General features: G+C 43.5%; 1 protein-coding gene across 1 annotated transcript in view; it reads left to right on the forward strand.

Annotated features, from left to right (window-relative positions):
- The window catches only part of REPS1 (RALBP1 associated Eps domain containing 1), a 1,538,969-nt gene that overhangs the window by 1,410,617 nt on the left and 107,962 nt on the right, over positions 1 to 20,390 (forward strand). Inside the window, exon 15 of the mRNA XM_044068024.1 lies at positions 13,608 to 13,756. Coding sequence (XP_043923959.1) covers positions 13,608 to 13,756 — 149 coding nt within the window. The remainder of the gene's footprint in view (positions 1 to 13,607; positions 13,757 to 20,390) is intronic.

A 20,390-nucleotide genomic window follows, 5' to 3' on the forward strand; every position in this document is an offset into this window, starting at 1 on the left:
CATTCCTTCTGCCTCTCCTCCTGAGGAATTTTCTTTTGGGGAAACCTTACATGCTATGAGAGAGCATTTTCAATGGCAGGGCCAGGATTTTTCAGATTCAAGGAAAAGGCTAAGGACCTTTTTACATTTACCACAGCATAGGCCTTTAGCCATTCCTCCAGTACTTACAGTTGTTGATGATGCATATAATGATGCTTGTACTGCCCCTGACTCTCTTCCCCCGGCCCCTGCCAAGCCCGACAGATATTACAGGGTCCCGGACACACACTTTCACTTGTATAAGGCTCCTATTGCAGATCCTGAAACCATTTCACAGGGCCCCAAAGCTGTAGCAGCTGCCTCTGCCAAAACCCCCCTCCCCTCTGATAGAGAATCTAGAGCATTAGAGAGATGGGGTAAAAAAGTTTATACTTCTGCTACTCTTTCGGCTAGGGCCTTAAACTGTCTATTCCACATGATTCAGCATCAGGAATTTGTTAGACCAGCTAAATAAAAAACTGTCCTCTCCTGAACCTATAGACCGTAAGTCCCTTCAGGATTTGGTACATAACACTCAGCAGGTCAGTAATCATTCCTTAAAATGCGGCTATGATGCACTGGAGGCTTCCTTTAGATCAGCTATGACTGGAACAGTGATTAGAAGGCATGCATGGTTAAAAGAGCAATCCTTACCAGACCATGTAAAGTCAAAGCTTCTAGATGCTCCCATGGAGAAACAAAGTTTGTTTGGCTCCCCTGCACAGCAAGTGCTAAAGAAGGTGGAAGAAAAAGCAAAATCGGTCCAAACAGTCAAGGATTTCTTACAGGTCCAGCCTCCGAGGTTTAGTAGAAATTGGCCTTCAAAGAATTGGTCCTTTCCAGACACCTCCAGAGCATAGAGAGGCAGAAATAGGCACCCAAGAGGCAGAGGTCAATCCAGAGGTGCCTACAGGGGACGTCAGTGGCAGCCTAACAACCAGAGTAGTACTGCCACAGATCCAGCTATGACCACTTCCACAGGACAGGCACAATGACTTGACTCTGATACCGCCTACCAGGGAACAACTGGAAGCACCCTTAGGCGGAAAACTAGCCTTATTTTCCGTAAACTGGCATTTCATTACAGGAGACAAATGGATTTTACAGACAATAGACAAAGGCTACAGGTTTCACTTCCACACTCTACCAAAAAAGAGAGGAAAGCCAAACCTACCACCAAACCAAAAAACAAACGCTCTACAACAAATCAACCATCTACTAAGGATGAGAGCTATAGAAAAGGTACCTCCTATGGAACAAGGGCAAGGATTTTACTCCAGACTTTCCCTGGTACCAAGAAAAGAAAACCAATGGAGGCCTATTCTCGACCTGTCCGCTCTGAACACATATCTCATTGTTCCAAAATTCAAAATGCTGACCCTACAGCAACTTCTTCCCATGCTGGGCAAGGAGTCTTGGCTGGTGACTCTAGATCTCAAGGAGGCATACCTGCACGTCCCTATACGACCAGATTGCAGAAGATACCTCAGATTTCTTGCAGGATCAGAGCATTATCAATTCTCAGCATTGCCCTTTGGCTTATCTACTGCGCCCAGAGTATTCACGAAATGCCTGGCATCAGTAATTGCTCATTGCAGGCTTCAGGAAATTCAGATTTATCCATACCTGGACGACTGCCTAATACAAGCGGACAACAAGACCAAATTAACAAAAGATTTGGAAAAGGTTATACAACTACTGCAAGCCTTGGGATACACAGTCAACATGAAAAAGTCAAGGCTGGTACCATCCCAAAGGATAACATTCTTGGGTGCAGAACTGGACACATCAAATCAGATGGCATTTCTCACAGCAGAAAAGCAAAAGCAACTACCACTCTATTTCATGGCATTAACAACACAGAACCAGCTTACAGCAAGGAAAGTCCTGCAAGCCCTGGGTTACATGGCATCCTGCATAATATTGATTCCACATGCCAGGCTGCATATGAGAAAGTTGCAATGGTACCTAAGGAATGTATGGTCTCAACACAAGCACAGTCTAGAAGCCCAGATTCCAATAATACCATGCCTGAAACAAGAATTCCTGTGGTGGGCTCAGGCCTGTCAGTTGAACAGAGGACTGCCTTTCCACAAACCTCACCCAAGCCAGACTATCACCACGGACGCCTCAGACCTAGGCTGGGGGGCACACATGGTGGGCAAGTGTATACAAGGTCTATGGACACAAGACCAGCTGAACCTACACATAAATCAAAAAGAGATGCTGGCAGTGAAACAGGCACTTCAGACATTCAGACCTTTTCTTCAACAGGGTCATTTGCTGATAAGGACGGACAACACCACAGTCATGTGGTATATCAACAAACAGGGAGGCACGCACTCATACCCTCTATGCCGGATGGCAATGGACCTGTGGAATGTGGCCCTGAACCTCAACATTCAACTCCAGGCCAAATTTGTGCCAGGAAAAGAAAATATACTAGCAGACACCTTAAGCAGAACTACCACGGATGCCCACGAATGGATGCTGCATCCGGACATCTTCAAAACCATTACAAAGAAATGGGGACTACCAGAAATAGACCTGTTCGCATCCCCACACAACCACCAATTGAGGAAATTCTGCACAAGGACATACTACCCGCTTACTTGGAAGGTGGACTCCCTATCCTTCAGTTGGGAAAACCTGACAGCATATGCATTCCCACCTCTTCCTTTGATGCACAAAGTGCTACTGAAGATCAAAGATCATCACCCAAGGATCATCCTGATAGCTCCAGACTTGCCGAGGCAGCATTGGTACCCGCTACTGAGGAGCATGTCTCGGACACACGCATGGCCTCTACCTCTAGTTCCTTTACTGCTAACACAGAACAACTACAAGATCCTACATCCAAACTTGAAAACACTACAGCTAGCTGCTTGGAATATTACATAAAGCAAAATAACCCAGATTTATCTCAGAGGGTTAAAGACATTATCCTGGAGGCTCGCAGACCCTCCACAAGGAAGACTTATTCAGCCAAATGGAAAAGATACCTCATTTGGAGTGCAGCAAAAGGAGAAAATGTATCATTAGCAAACATAGCTAACATCCTGGAATACTTAGCGGAACTTTTCCACAATGGCCTGTCTTACTCCTCCATTAAGATTCATGCATCAGCAATTTCAGCAGAATACAACATGGATCCTCCAGTCTTCTCTCATCCTCTACTCAGGCAGTTTCTGAGAGGAATTAAAATGTAAAGCCTCCAAGGAAGCCACCTTTGCCTACATGGGACCTTAACTTTGTGTTGGAAAAGTTAACACTTCCCCTTCGAACCAGCAGCAACAGCAGAATTACAGTTCTTATCTTGGAAAACTGCTTTCCTGCTTGCAATCACTTCAGCAAGAAGAGTTTCTGAATTACAGGCATTAATGGCAGTACAGCCCTTCCTTATCTTCCATCAGGATAGAGTGTCCTTGAGAACTAACCCTACTTTTATGCCAAAAGTGGTCTCCAGGGTATCATTGAACCAAGCAATCCATCTACCAACATTCTTCCCCAACCCACAGAACAGGGGGGAAAGACTACTACATACCTTGGATGTGCACAGGCAATTGCGCTACTATCTGGACAGAACCAGGACCAACAGAAAAACTGACCAGCTTCTGGTAGCATATGCAACAGGAATGGAAGGAAGAGCAATTTCAAAACAGACTATCTCAAAATGGATAGGAAATTGCATTAGATTTTGTTACTCTTTTCATGGAAAGACATCTCCAGAAAACATCAGACCTCACTCCACAAGGGCTACAGCCACTACTACAGCTTTCCTACGAGGAGTGGCTACCAAAGACATTTTAGAAGCTGCTACTTGGAGCTCCGTGCATACATTTGCCAAGCATTATAATCTTCCTTTATACTCCAGATCCCGAGCAGGTTTTGCGACTGCTGTTTTGCAAGGGATCTTAGCTACACCATAATCATCTTAGTGCCTCCTCCCCCAGTTTGGCTATGGTATTCTACCCATATGTTAGGACTGCAGATGCATCCTTGAAGGACATAGTACAGTTTTGTACCTACCATAAATGTAGATGTCCGAGAGGTATGCATCTGCAGTCAGGATTACCCACCCTCCTTCCCCTCTGTGGTACTCCTAGAGTATTTGCCCATCTTGTAGCTAGCTGGGGGAATCTATTATGGTGTATTTGTTTGTATATACATGTTTATATTGTTTGCTCTCTACTGTTTGGAATCATTTGCATTTATCCAAATTTAGCCTTCCTAGAGGGCACCTGGCATCTGGGGCAAGAAACACTGAGGAAAATGGCGTTGGCTGATGCCTTTATACCCAATTCACAGCAGCTATGACGTCGGGTGAAGTGCGACATCAGCCGAGGCCAGACCCAGACTTTGGAATCCGGCCGACTGAAGGGCTGCCTGAGGCAGGACAACCCATATGTTAGGACTGCAGATGCATACCTCTCGGACATCTACATTTATGGTAGGTACAAAACTGTACTTTTCTTAGGTGGGCAGCAGCATGCAACCACAACAAAGGACTTCCCTTTACACAACCACCCGCCGCCCAGACCCAAACCACAGACTCATCAGATTCTGCCTAGGGGACACATCTGGATTACAGATGCATTCAGGGCCAATGGAACCCATGCCAAATTCATCTGCACATCAACCAAAAAGAGATGCTAGCTGTTCAGCATCGACAGCTTTCAGATCCCTACTCTCACCAGGATCCCTGCTTATAAAAACCGACAACACCAGAGTGATGTGGTACATCAACTAGCAGGGAGGGAACTCACTGTTACCCACTCTGCAGGCTAGTCATGACCCTGCAAAACACGGCTTTGGACATGCATATCCATCTGCAAGCTTAATTCCTGCAAGGCAAACAAAACTCTTTGGCAGACTACTTAAGCAGAAATCTCCTAGACCCACACGAGTGACAATTAGACCTAAACACCTTCAACTTCTAATCCAGAAATGGGAGACCCTGATGGTGGACCTATTTGCCTCCCCCTACAATCACCAGCTCAGCAAGTTCTGCACTAGGGCACCTCACAGCAGGGCCTGGAAAGTGGATGCCCTATCCTTACAGGGCTATTGTCATTTACTTTTTACTGGTGGCGTTGTTCCACCATAACTTAGCTCCCTATTTGGGGGCTCCTGATATTTGGGGCAAGAAACCTCTCAATCTATGCCTTTCCTCCTCTGCCTCTCCTAACGAGTATTACTCAAGATAAGACGGGAAAGACCTAGAGCAGCCCTGATTCCCCTGGCCACGCCAGCACTGGTACTCACTCCTGCGCAGTCTGTCACTGGTGCCACCTTGGCACCTACCCCAGATCCCGACCCTCCTCACCCAGCAGGAGGGACAGATCTTGCATCTGCAACTGCAAACCCTGAACTTTGCGGTCTGGCTTATTCCTTGAATTCTCCTCCAGTGGCCAGCGTAAGCACGCAGGTGTTGGACATCATTCTGGAAGCCAGAAGACCCAGTACAAGGAAATCCTATGCTGATAAGTGGAAAAGATATTGTTCCTGGATTCACTCTAAAGGAGCAGACACAGCTCTGCCTTCCTTACCCCTCATCCTGGATTACCTAGCAGACTTTCCACAGAGGCCTATCCTTCTCTTCCATTAAGATCCATGCCTCTGCCATCTCTGCTCATTACAGCACTGAGCCACCTCTTTTCAAACCAGAGATGCCACTAACCAACTTTGTGCCCAGTTGGGGATTACTGTAAATTGGGAAAAGTCTGCCTTATTGCCCTCTCAATTTGTGACTTTTATAGGTGCAGAAATAGACAAAGTCACCATGTTGGCTTGTCTTCCAGCAGAAAGAGCACAGAATCTTGACCAACAAATTTACCGTCTTCATCCCCTTTGAAAAGTCAAGGCAAAGACTGTGTACTGAAACTTCTAGGGACCATGGCCTCCACTATATTACTAGTGCCTTTAGCCAGACTACACATGTAAATTCTTCAATGGCTTCTATCGTCCCAGTGTTCCTTCCAACTGCCTCTATACCACCACATCCTGTTAAGAGTCTTACAAGAAGGACCTCTGTTGGTGGATCCATCCCAACCAGTTAATGACAGGCACCCCATTCCTCCCTTGCCAACCCTTTGCCATTGTGACCACGGATGTCTCACAGATAGGGTAGGGGAGGGCATTATCTAGACAGGACTGTTCGAGGCACATAGCAAGATCACGAGGCCTACCTGCATATAAATGTCCTAGAGATGAGGGCAGTGCTCCTGGCCGTTGCAAGCACTCCATGACCTTCTTCCTCTTGGGACGATTGCAATGCAATCAGACAACATGTCAGTAGTATGGTATCTCAACAAACAAGGCGGAACCAGATCATATCCAGTCTGTCGAGATGCCATTCGGGTTTGGAAATGGGCGATATCCTCCCAGCACTTTCTTGTGGCGGCGCACATCCCAGGGACAACCAACATGATAGCCGACAAACTCAGCTGGGCAGTCTTGATGCAGGAAATAGCAGAACAGATTTTCCGCAGATGGGGACAGCCTTGCTGTGATCTTTTTGCCAGCCCGATCAACTCCAAATGCATATTTCTCCCTCATCCCCCCTCCAGGGGAGTCACTGAGAGATGCACTTGTTCACGATTGGCCCCTGGGTCTCCTTTATACTTTCCCTCCCTTTCCTTCATATCCAAGGTTATTCAGAAAGTGAAACTGTTGGGAAGCAAATTGATCCTTATCACTCCTTACTGGCCTCGTCAGGTTTGGTTCCCCTTTCTTGTCCTCACATACTAGATGACCCATGGACTCTGGACCCAGTGCCAGATCTTTTGACATTCATGTCAGGCTCTCTTCATCCCAGCCTCCACACCCTCAGTTTGACAGCTTGGCTGCTCCAGTTCCATCCCTAGTCAGGCTTCATGATTTCTCACCTTCTGTGACTCACATTCTTACATCCCATCACAAACCCTCCACTAGAAAGTTATACACCAGAAAATGGAGAAGGTTTTCTATCTGGGCTGAGGAAAGGAATGTTGACCCTTATACTACTTCTATTCCGGTGGTATTGGAATTCTTAACTAAACTTTTTCATCAGGGTTCTACTGATGCCACAATTAGGGTTCAGTTGGCAGCAATTTCAAATTTCCATTTGGGTCAACAGGAGTCCAGTTTGATGTCACACAGATTGTGTAAGACCTTCCTTAAAGGTGCCACTTTGTTGAGACCTCCCTTTCAGGAATCGATTGCTTCTTGGGATTTGAACTTCGTTCTATCCAAATTAACGTCTCCACCCTTTGAGCTAGCTCATTCGTCTCCTTTGAGATGTCTGTCTTGGAAGACTTTGTTTTGGTGGCAATCACATCTGCTAGACAAGTTTCAGAATTACAAGCATTGTCTGTCAAACCCCCTTATTTGATTTTTCACAAAGACAAAGTATCTCTTCATACTAATCCATCCTTTGTCCCCAAGGTATTCTCCCATAACAATTTGAACCAAACTATAGAGCTTCCGGTGTTCTTCCCTAATCATTCCAACGTAACAGAATACAGATTCCATCAGTTGGATGTTCACAGACAATTACTGTTCTATTTACGCTGGATCAAGGAATTTAAGAAGTCGGACCAATTATTTGTTTCCTTCTCCAGATTTGGCCTCCCGGTTTCCAAAGTGATCTTCTCGAATTGGATCTCCAGTTGTATATCTTACATTTATTCTTCTGTTGGTAAGCCTTTACCTTTCAAAATTAAGGCTCATTCCACAAGATCTGTCTACTTCTGCAGCCTTTCAAGCCAGGGTTCCAATTGATAATATTTGTGCAGCAGCAACATGGGCTACCCCTCACACCTTTATTACTCATTACAAATTGGATTTGACCTGTAGGGGTAGAGCTTCCTTTGGTTCCATGGTACTGAGGAGTATTTTTCCATGAGGAATCCAAGAATAATGTACTAGGGATGCTGTCTCATATGTAAGAATGAAGGCGAGATAGGACTACAGAACACAAGTTATTTACTCACCATAACGTTCCATATTTGTAGTCCATCTTCATTCTTAAGAGCCCACCCTCCTACCCCCATCCTGGAATTATCTGGAGACAGTAAATTTTTTTATTAATAAGTGGAGACCTTTTATTGTTCTTTCTGGATAGTTTTTGTTTTCTCTATATAGTTAGCAGCAAACAAGATCTGGGGATTGTACTGGTGCACCATGGATACCTACCTAGCCCCGTGCCAACTAGAAGACTTTGAGCTAGCAAAAAGGCTGAGTCCTCGGCTCCGAACCCGTATGTAAGAATGAAGGGCAAGATGGACTACAAACATGGAACGTTATGGTGAGTACATAACTTCTTTTTATTTTTCATGCTGACAGGGTCTCCCTCAGGACTTAACCCTACCTTAATGCCTAAAGTGGTGTCCAGTGTGACTCTTAACCAATCTATTCATTTGCCAACCTAATCCTCAAAATAAAGGGGAAAGGATCCTGCACTCTTTAGATGTGCACAGACAACTCAGATTCTACCTTGGTAGGACAAAACCCTTCAGTGAATCTGACCAGTTACTAGTCAGCTTTGCACCAGGGACAGAGGGCAAGGCCATATCAAAACAAACCATCTCCAAATGGATAACACACTGTATCCATTTCTGTTACAAACACCATGGGAAACCACCTCCTCTGGGGGTCATAACCCATTCCACTAGGGCAACTTCAACCTCTACAGCATTTGTCAGGGGAGTCCCTACCAGGGACTTTCTGGAAGCTGCTACTTGGAGTTCTGTTCACACCTTCACCAAGCATTGCCACCTGCCTATCTTTTCCAAATCCAGGGCAGGTTTTGCAACAGCAGTCCTGCTGGGCATACTAGCCAGTCCCAACTCTTCTTGACTGTCACCACCCATTCTTCAGCTTTGGGAATCAACCCAAGTGTAATGACTGCAACAGTAAAACATGAAGAACATAGTACAGTTGTGTACACTTTACCATAAATATAGATGTTCGAGTGTATTAATTGTTGCAGTCCTGGTTTCCCACCCTCCAGCCCTCTTGTCTCGCTCACTCTCCTTCTATATCTCCCTTACTCACCCCTTACAGGGCTATTGGTATGTACTTTTTACTGGAGGTGTTATTCCACCATAACTTAGCTTCCTATTTGGGGGCTCCTGATATTTGGGGCAAGAAAACCTTATGTAATGGTGTCAGCTGCCTGTTTTTATACCCCTGACGACTTGACGTCAGTCCTGAAGCGACAGCAATCGACACAGAAATACTAAGTCTCTGGTATTCAGGCCGACTGAGGGTACATGCAGGCAGATAACCCAAGTGTGATGACTGCAACAGTGAATACACTTGAATATCTACATTTATGGTAAATGTACACAACTGTACTTTCTTGATATTGCTTTGTTTAGAATGTTAATGTGAGCACTATTTACCAGCCTACCTTTGGCAGTACTAAAGTGGGAGAATGCTAGAAAAACTTGAATGTAGTCTCTAAGATAGGGTAGCTCCCAAAGTCTGAATATATTTTTGAAATTCAAATAAAAAAATATCTTTTTAACTTCCTCTGTTGCCAAGTTATCAAGCCTAGTGCACTGCCCAAAGTGTTCCTCTTTAAATACATGGAGTGCATACTACTGTAATCTAATTAATTATAGCTGGAGTTTTTGTAATTCGTATTGGTACTAGAACTTATTTCATCTTTGTCCACTTTATTGTTCAAGTAAATATAGTTTGTCACAACTAGTCCTAAATTTGAGATCTACAGTATTGTCAGCAATCTGCATGTATTCTATTATGTCCAAATGAAAAATGACATCTCTAATGTTTTAATAATGTGAAAACTTCAAAAAACAACTCAGACTTGTACAGTGCTCTAGTTCCCTATATTCTTCTAAAAGTAATGATTTTAAACACAACTGTCCATTATTCTCCCTCATCCTGTTTATATTCCATCAACATACTGAACACTCTTCTGTTACAGTTGGCAAGCAGGACAAAGGGCAATGAATAATGCAGTATTTCATGGTTTATAGCAAAACAAATCTTTGCTAGCTGAGGGTACTTGCACATGATTAGATAAGCAATTTACAATATTTATAGTATTCTATAGTGTGATGGTTCCTGCTCTGGGCCAGTAATCTAGGAGCCTCGATCCTCACCACTGACACCAATGAGGCATAGGCCATAGGGAGCAAAAAGGGATACACACAGTACTTTTAGATGCAGCTCTCTGCACCCAAGCACAGTTTCCCTTAAGGGCACACAGGGAGCACACTCCAGACATAGGAATGGACTGTGTGTGTGTGTGTGTGTCTGCCCCAAACAAGACTCCACACTGACCACTTTGGAGCTCTGTGTCCCTGTTCCAGATAAGTTAACACACACTTGGATATTTTATTTTCATACACTCATCTGGGAAAGTCTGGCACAGATTTACCAGCTGTGCCCCCTCTGCCCAGACTATAAACTAATTACGCTGCCACTACTCATCTACTGTAAGGCTCTTAAAAGGGTACCCAGTTATACTGAGTAAAATTAATACTAATACAATTGGTAGAGTTTGACCAAGGCGATAAGGCTTTCAGGAGTGGCCACAGTCACTAAATTAAGCATAAGTACTCTTAAGATGTTAAAAGTATTCTGTAAAAGGCCAGCCACAATGAAAGTTATAGAAATATTTAATAATAAGTAATACAGTAGAAAACAGGAGAATATTGAATGTCTAATTACAATAAACACCAGAGTTTCAATCACAGGAGATATAAAAAATAACACAGTTGGACAGAGTCACACAGATGCAAAGAAAACAATACCTAACTAATCTCATTATATTTTCCTGCCTGACTAAAGAATTACTGTTTCCTAGTTAAGTTACGTACTACAGCAAGGCAAGATAATGAGTGTTGAGCTGCTTACTACACCAAGGCAATATGAGTTGTGTGAGATGCTTCTGTGAGAGATCTCTCTCTCTGTAATATCTAAAAAAAAAAAAAAAAAAAAAAAAATTCATATCAGTGCTAGTTATAGAATGACATCACATCTAGTCACCTGACTCTGGCGTGGTACACACCTAGAGCTTTGCCAAGATCTGTTGCAGCATCTGTATGCTATAAAACAGTTTCAAAAACTTCCATCCTTCCAGGGTAGCAGTTAGTTCACCCCTAAGAACAGTAAAGTAAGATTCCTAGTCCTGGTTTTCCCACACTTTTTTGTCTCTTACTACATTGAGACCTGTAAGAAAAAATCTTTATGGCCTAAACCAACCCATTTAGTTTTCAGCCTATTTTTCAAAATTAGGGCTGGGATTAACCTCTTCTCTTCCAGAATTCTCTGTTAAAACATATACATTTAATCAGTTGTAACATACATGTATGTCTTTCTTCTGTCCAGTAGGGCCTACTGTTGATCCATTTTTAACACAAGCAACTTTACAAATGCATTTTTAACACAAGCATCTGTACAAATCAGTGTGATGGTCAACTGACATAAAATTCTTTACAAAACTCCAGCTAGCTATGCTGGCATATGTTACATGTGCACTGCCCTACTCTCCCTGGCACAGATGGCACTACCTCATATCATCACACGTAGTATAAAAGTAACAAAACAGTTTTGATTGTATGTATGTAGGCCAGACATACCTGTAACATGAAATTCTTGTTTCTTGTTCTCTGTTCTTTCTTTGAAACAGAGTCATGCATGTGATGCTCACCACTGATACCAGTATGTGATGGCCACCAATATGTGTTGTCCCCGTTCTGGGCCAGTAATCAGGGAGATTGAATCCTCACCAGTGACACTGGAGAGGGACATGCATTTGGAATGCACTTTGATACAATCAGTATTTCCAGTTGCAGACCTCTCTGCATCAAGTACAGTTTCCCTTAATAGCACATAGAGAACACACTCAGCCCCGGAGTCTGGATGACTCTTTATATCTGTCTCGCTCCAAATCCCCAATAAGACTCCCCAGTTGTACAGCTGTAGAGTTAGGTTCTCAGCCGAGAGTCCAAAACAAGTCCTCCAGCACCCTCTCTATAAACCCAGTGTTTCATGTCCCTGCACTAAGTAGCTGATGCACACATTTTTTTAAATTTAATTTTCACACACACACACACACACACACACACCCACCCACCCTTGGGAAAGGCTGGCACAGATTATCCGCTCCACCAACTTTGCCCAGACTTTAAGATAGATTCACTGCTTTGTATCCAATTATACTGTGTAATATTACTACTAATACAAATGGTAGTAGTTCACCGAGATGGCTAGGTCTTCTGCAGTGGTCCACACAGTGTCACCAAATAAATATAAGTACTCTCAAAGGTTAGATACTGTCTACAAGGGCCAGACACAATAAAAGTTATAATATATTTAATAATAAATGATGAGAACTGGAAAATATTGAATATATATTTACAGTAAACTACAGAGTTCAGATCACAGAAAATATTGAAATTACCCTTGATTGACAGACTCATACAAATAAACACTCTCTAAACTAAGCTTCACTGTATTCCAGACTGAATCTAAGAGAATTTTACTGTTCTGTAGTTATTTACTACAGTGAGTCAAAATACTGTGGGTGATGGTCTTTCTAGTCAGGCTTCCCAAACAGAATACTCAATACTCTGAGATTCCTCTTTTTAATGTCTAAAAAAATTTCCAAGAGAGCTGGCAGAGTGACCTTATTTGGTCACCTGCCTCTAGGTTCTCAACAGTATTCCCATTTAAAGCTGAGACAGGAATTTAGCACAGACTGCCACAATGCACATCCACATGTTTATGGCAGTGCCTGAGGCTCCCCCTATTTTACTGAGCTAATGAACAAAGGCTTCTCCCAGACATATAACATCTTTGGTCCTATTCAGCACTGTGGGGTGCTGTTTAATGATTTAAAAGCTTATTTAAATGTCCCTTATTTTTCTTAAAGTTAACCATTTCTGTCCCAGTGTCCTCTATTAAAACATACATTTAATTCAGTTGGAATGATGCATGCAGATTTATTTTTATTTTAGCAGGGTGCAGTCTTGATGCATTTTACCACAGGCAAACTTCACAAATATATTTTCAGCACAAGCATCTGCACAAATCAGTTTAATATATAAATAGCATACAGTTCTAATACATTTGTAACACAAGCATCTTGGATAAATCAGTTTGATAATCAAAGGATGTATCATTCTTTACAAAACTCCAGTTGGCTATGTAGGCACTTGCCCCTGTCTGCACAGTACATATACTCTGCCATGTTTTATAAATGCATAGAAATAAAAGAAAAAACTGCATACTTGTTCTTTTTTCAGTCAGTGAAGCTCAAACTAATAGTGCTTAATTTTTACCAAACATGTCAGCTTTTCCCCTTCCTTCTGTCAAACTACATTTTTTTTTACCAGTATATGACATCCACACGCACACATGCAAGTTTGTTGTCTTATGTGTATATAATATATGGAAAAGGACATTTTTAGGCATATTTTATACAGTATAATATGTTCTATAATTTCAGCAGAACAGTTATCAAAGCCACATAACCTTTCATATCTGTTGGCCTGGTGTGTTCAGGTCATAATACATACACCTTCCCTGTCTGAGTAAGAAGGCTAATTCTTTTTAATTATTGTGGTTTGCAGACAAAGGGAACAACTCCAATTGCCCCTCCACCAAAGCCTGCCCGTAGAAGATTAAAATCAGAGGATGAACTTCGACCGGAGGTGGAAGAGCTCCCCCAAAAACCAGGTGCTGTACCTGCAGTCCTTGCCTCTCAACAGGCCATTCCTAGGTAAGAATTGTACTGTTATTTCATAAATATAAGTGCTGAAGTTTTTTCTTTAATTCAGCATGTTAAATTTGTCATTTTTCCTTAAAATATGCTTCTTTGGTAAGGCAAAAAGTTTCCATGAAATTGTTTGTGAAACAGTCAGTTTAACACAGTGAATAACAAGTTAAATTCTATCTTCTGTATGCCTGGATTTTATTTCCATAATTTCTCTTTCTGGACTGTATAACTGAGAAAACCATTTAAATTGACCAGTGTGCCCATGTTACACTTCAAATGATGCAGTTTTTTTCATAGGTTTGACCAATTTAAGCAAGGCATCTACAAATAATTCTGTTACCTGTAGAAATTTTACAGTTTCCAGTAATGACAGATGTATGCCCATTGATTATAAACTATTTTTACAGACCAAAGTGCTAGTCTGCCAAATGCAAAGAAATGCACGTTCTTCAGAGTTTTCATTTAGCAGATCACTCTTTTAGAATGGTCCTTGTGTCAGCAGAAACACTTGGTCAGAATGTTAACATTGTATTCCAGGTCCACCCTTCTTGTAAGACATACTCTCAAAAACAAAAGAGGGATCTCTTGTTTTCTTACTGCTTGAGGTGTAGAAGCCCAAGCAATTTTGAGTTTCTTTATCCCTGCTAGAATTTCAGGTTTAAAATGACTTATTCTATCCCTTTGCTTCCATTTGTTAGGTTACCTGTGATCATCTAAGTTGGTCTTTTTTTCTTCATTTTCATTTGGTTTGTTTGCGGAAATAAGTTTTTTGATGTGTCAGAGAGCATATTTCATGTATATGCCCTTTTGACTAATGACCATCCTGGATAATACAAATGTGAGTTGCATTTATTGGCTAGAAACTTATGAATTTTACAAGTTAAATCGGATGTACCTTTATCCTTGAGCTAAAGCTGTCTGACTGGAAGGATCACAGATGTTGGGGGGTACTTTGCTGAATAAGTACAAGATGACACAGATAGATTTTTATTTGTCAGCCATTCAAGATATGAGGAGGTGATGAAGGAAGATCCAGGTAGGTCCCTCTTCTCAAGCTCCTCGACTTTTTGTAGGTGCGTCATTACTGAAGGATTTGCCAAACTAGTACTTCTACGTGCCTTTTCTTATAGCGAATCTACAGTTCATTGAAAGAGTAGTTACGGTTCTGTATGTAAAAAGAGTGTTACCCTGAGCCTGCTGGATGAGGCAGAGTGGGGGCTCCACCTTTCTTCTCCAGATCATTCCATTGATCTCTGTGTACACAGTGATCTGGCTTCTGTTTTGTCATCATGAAACAAAAAATACTTCCCTCCAGTCTGCTCCAGAGAGACGATACCATGAATGGACTCTGCATTCCATGGCCGGGGGGGGGGGGGGTGTTTCTGAAGAACATTGTGGGAATTATCGCTTAAGAATAGTTCAACCATTCCTCATTCAGACCCTTACTATACAGTTTTCAGACAAAAAAAAGATTCTTATGAGTCCACTTCAAAGCCATTGAACTGGATGTTCATCTTCTAGACAGTTCAACACTGTCCTCAGAGTAGTCTTTATCAAGGACAGTCTTTTTCATAAGTTGCAACATTTTGACATGAGATATCTGATTAGTTAGACCTGCCTATGTTCACCGACAGGGTGCTGTTATCTGTCTACCCAGGAATCAAATATTCCAAAGTCTGTCAGGCCAGTGTTCATCATTCACACTGCCTTAGTTGCATTGGGTTCTGGACCTGTGCAAACCTACACTGGCAGCTTTTCAAAGTTGAGAATTGCCTCCTCTGAAACCCTGTGGTGGGATTGACTAAGCCCCCAACATCAGGGGACGTATAACCCCCTGTCACAGAAAGTCATTTGCCCGGTCTGAGTGCCAGCTATAGGAAATGCACAGTTGAATCTCCTCAGCTGCTTGCATTAGTGATTTAGAGCTTCCAGACCCAGATAAGATCCCTTTGGGAATTTGTCATTCTTCTTTTTTTATATACTTTTGATTTATTTGTTTTATGTAATATATATGGGTGTGTGTATTAAACTTTTTATTTTAATATACTTGATCTGAAGTAGTTTACTTCATTTGATCTTTAACTTGTGAGAATACGGATCCATGTTGGATCAAAGCCGGCAAAGATTACTAGCATCAGGTCCAAGCTCCAGACTCCTCCCCTTACCCGTAATCCACCTCCCTTGCCTTTCATCCCCAGATCGCCTTTCCCTTGATTTGTGAAAACATCGTGTCTCTGAAGCTCCAGTTAGCAGTATATTTTTTGGGTGTTGTAAGTTTTATAATTTTTGTTTTATTAGCTTTTTAGCTTAGCGTACGTACTCCTTCTCCCCTCCCATCGCTTTGGTGTCGTGTGTAGGCTGGTAGTAGTTGGATAGTGTAGTTTGTCTCTGTGTACCCCCCCTTCTAGACAGTGTGTGGTGAGTGGGTGTGTGTCTTTTCTTTTCTTTCCAATAGTATGGCTGAAAAGCTTTTTAAGTGCTTCACAGAGTGTGGCCATAAGCTCTCCCCAGCGAATGGCCACACTCTGTGTGTACTGTGTTTGTGTGGCCCACCTTAATGTTGACTGCACCATATGTGTAGGGTTCAACCCCTGGGAGTTGAAAGAGAGGCAAAGTTGGCCCTCAAAGGGCTTCTTCCTGCCACTGATCCTCCCTCCTCGTCCTCTACTTCAGTCCCGGTGGCTGCAGTGGCTGCCTCTCCTGCTTCTCTGCCTACGGCCTCCCCTCCCTCCCAGGCTGGGACTCAAAACTGCTTTTTCTAAGCTTGTGGTAGCGGAGCAGAAGAGGGGTAGAGAGCGGGAGAGAGTCGAGGCAGAAGGAGAAGAGGAGGAGGTCTCCCGACCTCGCATCACATAGTAAATCCGCTCGTATCCGTGACTCCCCCAGCTCCGGTCTCCAAGGTTCTCCCCGGAGCCGGAGGAGGCACGTTCAGTCTCCCGGGCCTCAGCTCCCTGACCAGCCAGGTCAGAGTCTGTGGCCTCATCTCAGTCCACCCGGTCTCCCCCGGCTCCAATCTCTGAGGTTCTCCCCGGAGCCGGAGGAGGCATGTTCAGTCTCCCGGGCCTCAGCTCCTTGACCAGCCAGGTCAGAGTCTGTGGCCTCATCTCAGTCCACCCGGTCTCTCTCGAGCATGGATCTGGATAAGATGATGAAGTGCTTTATCTGTATGCAGATCCAGATGGGGGTTTTGCCCCCCCCCCCCCTCAGGAGGAGGTAGCTCGCTTCCTTTTTTTCAGCCTATTACTCCTTCCCCGATCCGACCTTCAGCTTTGGAGTTCTCGGATCCGAGGTTGGCCTTGCGAGGCATCTGCGCCGATGGTCCTTGCGTCCTCGATGCCGGCAACTGCCTGGAGCATCTCTGATCCGACCAGTTCAGATCCAAGCCGCTCTTGAGCCAGAGCCTGGGGTTCGGATCCGAGGGAGTGGAACCTTTACCACCGGCTCCGACGTTGTTGGTCCAGGTTTCCTCTCTCGCAGCTCCGACCACTTCGGTTCCAGTTCTCGCATCGGACCCAGGGAGTCCGGCCTCCTTATTGTCTTCACAGGAGGTCCGCTCTCCTTCGGCATTCGATGTGGTAGAATGGGTCCTCTCTGTCAGATTGAGGCCCCCGACCGCCCCCTCGGGCTCCACCCAGAACCCCTCTACTCTGTCTACAGTCCCCGTTGTCTTATTAGAGGGACAGCCCATGCCAAAAGGGCCACACACGGTTCCCCCAGAGGAACAGATGGCTTGTGAGCACTCACTGGAGAGCCCCACAGGAGATGTGCCTCGCAAGCATACGTGTAAAAGGAGGCACTTGGACACCCCTGAGTCCCTAACCGAGGACACAGACTTAGATGAGGGGGAGGGCTCCCCAGGGTCACCTCCCGACTATTTATTTTAATTTACATTTGATGACTGGGAAAGTCCAACCGGACACAGATCCATTTTTAGCAGAGGCCCGGGGAGAAAAGCTCCACATATAAAACATAAAACAAGAACAGTAGTACATTCCCAAACAATCATATTGGAACATATTTAACATTTTTACATAGGTGAAGTATAACAAAAAACCTTCTGAATAACATTGTTTGGAAAAATAAGTAATTTAAAAACCTTGTTTGTTAAGAATGAAGTAGTTAATAGATAAGTGGTGAAGGTTCTGCAGAATCATAGCAGTACTGAAAGGAAAGTGTTAATCTGGGGGTTCACAAGGGCACAGCCAATTGGTAGAGTAGTGGGTGTTAAGTAGTTTCTTGAATAGTGAGACAGAGCTGGTAGAAGTTGTGCTTTGGGAGTGAGTTCCAAAATTTAGCTATTGTACAAGCAAAGAGAGCTTTGCCTGCTTCATTCTTGTGTTTGACGACAGTTATGAGATTTTGGTCTGTAGATCTTAAGGTACGGGTGGTGGTGTAGGGCTGTATTAGCTCCTGTAGTGCTGGACTTTTGTCAGGGTGATAGTACAGTTTATGGGCTATGCAGAGTTGTGTAATTAGTAGTAGTTGGGGCAACTCAAGCCAGTTGAGCTGTTTGAGCGAGAGACAGTGATGGGATCTATATGAGGCACCAGTGGCAAACTTAGCAATCTTGTTATAGCAAGATGCAGTTTTTTTTTTGTTCACTTTGGCAAAGATTAGTCAGGATTGGGGAGGCGTACAGTAAGGTAGATAACAGGTGAGTTCTTGCGACAGCGGCTTTGGTATAGCTGGTCATGAATTGCCTGTTCCTATACAGGAGACCCAGTTTTTTGTTTACTTTTTTGATTGTGTGTGCTATGTGTATGTCAAATTTGAGATTGCTGTCAATTGCTTACTCCTAGGAGTTTGGTGTATGGTGTTGGGGTGATAGTGGTGTTGACCCTAGATTTTATGGTGAAGTCAACATTTGGTGGAGAGGATCTACCAGGACTGAAGAGAATACGTTTTTTTTTAGGGTTTAGTAGAAGTTTAATGCTAGAAAACCATGTTCCAGCCAAAGTAAAGTTATCCTGTGTTATTGTTTGAAGTTTGCTTAAGGTTGGGGTAGTGTCGTCTGCATATTGCACTATAGAGGCAGAAGGAGAGGAAGCTGCTATTTGATTTGTATATAAAGAGAAAAGTAGAGGCCCAAGTAGTGACCCTTGTGGAACTCCTGTAGTTACAGGTAGAAGGGGGGATAGTTGGTCCTGCCAAAGCACTGCTTGTTGTCAGCCAGATAGTTATTGAACCATGATATGGTGACGGAGTTTATGTTGAGGGTAGACAGTTTTGAGAAATATGTTGTGGTTGACCATATCAAAGGCTTTAAATAAGTCTAAGAATACAGAAGATACAAAAAGGCCTTCGTTTCTGTGAGAATTGACTATATTGGTATAAGACAGTAGGGCTGTTGTGGTACTATGAAAAGACTGAAAACTGTGTTGGGATGTTGATATAAGGCTATTTTTTAGGAGGTATTGCATTAGCTGGGAATGTACTACCCTTTCTATTTTTTGATAAAGGTGATAAAATTGCAATTGGACGGTAGTTGGTCAGTTCAAGGGAGTTGCCACCTTTGTGGAGTGGAATAATATGAGATATTTTCCACAGGTTAGGTACTTTTACATTCAGATATGGATCTGTTTATGAGGATAGATTCAGGGTAGGATATGGTTTCAGCTGATAGTTGAAGGAAATCAGCTGAGAGTTTGTCAGCAGATAGTGTGGTAGGTTTTAATTTTTTGAGGAGTTTAGTAATATGTTGAGTGGGTGCTGGAGACCAGGAGAAGCTAGATGGAGACTGTTTTTTAGTAGGGGTTGTGGGGGTTAGAGAAAGGAATGGGGTTGGTGGTGCTATTTAGGGTATTAGAGAGAGCTTGTACTGTTTCAGTAAAGAATTTATTGAATTGTGTTGTGGTATCCTCATTGTTGGTTGGTAATATAGTTGTGGGAGTGCTGGTTTTACCTGGGTGCAGTAATTTATTTAGAGGCCCAGAATTTCGGAGGGTTATTAGTGTGTGTCTTGTTTTTCTTTCAGTTTTCCTATCTACTGAGTCAGCAGCAAACCATCTGCATGTTCTATATATCTGTCAGTCTATACGCTGAATATTTTTCCTGTTCTTAGCATCTAGGTACAGAACTAAATCCACATCACCTTTCAAGGCCTTAACCTATCACTTACCCGACTGGTCTGCTAAAACCCTTTGGTTATCTCGTTGCACATCACCTCTGTTGTATTTCTCAAAAAGGCTTGCAGTCAGTTCTTCCAACTCCCGTTCAAGCTCAATCATGGAAATCCAGCACCAGTGGGGAGGTTGGTCTGCCCCTAAGCCCTCCTCTGATGAGTCTGTGTTTCTGGAGGCCTTCGGCATGGGCCAGTCTGTCTTGGTTGCCCCCCCATGGATCCATTAGTGGATTTGATCACCTTGCGGGCGTGGAAGAAACCTGATACCATGGATACAATCCCCAAGCGCCCCGATAAGGTTTTGAGTCCCCCTATAGATGGGCCTTCCTGGAACAAGGGCTCCCCTGTGGACGCCATTGTGGTAGCAGCAGCCACTAAGAGGGAACTATCTCAGGAAAGTTCCTCGGTTCACCCTCCTGACCTAGAGTCTCGTTTGACAGACCGGCTAGGAAAGCGGGTGCATGCTTCAGCTACCTTTTCAATAAGGGTGCTGAACTACTTGGCCCATGTTACGAG

The sequence above is a fragment of the Protopterus annectens genome, chromosome 1.part0, assembly GCF_019279795.1.
Source record: "Protopterus annectens isolate FY-2018-M chromosome 1.part0, PAN1.0, whole genome shotgun sequence".
In the NCBI taxonomy this organism is placed as follows: domain Eukaryota; kingdom Metazoa; phylum Chordata; order Ceratodontiformes; family Protopteridae; genus Protopterus; species Protopterus annectens.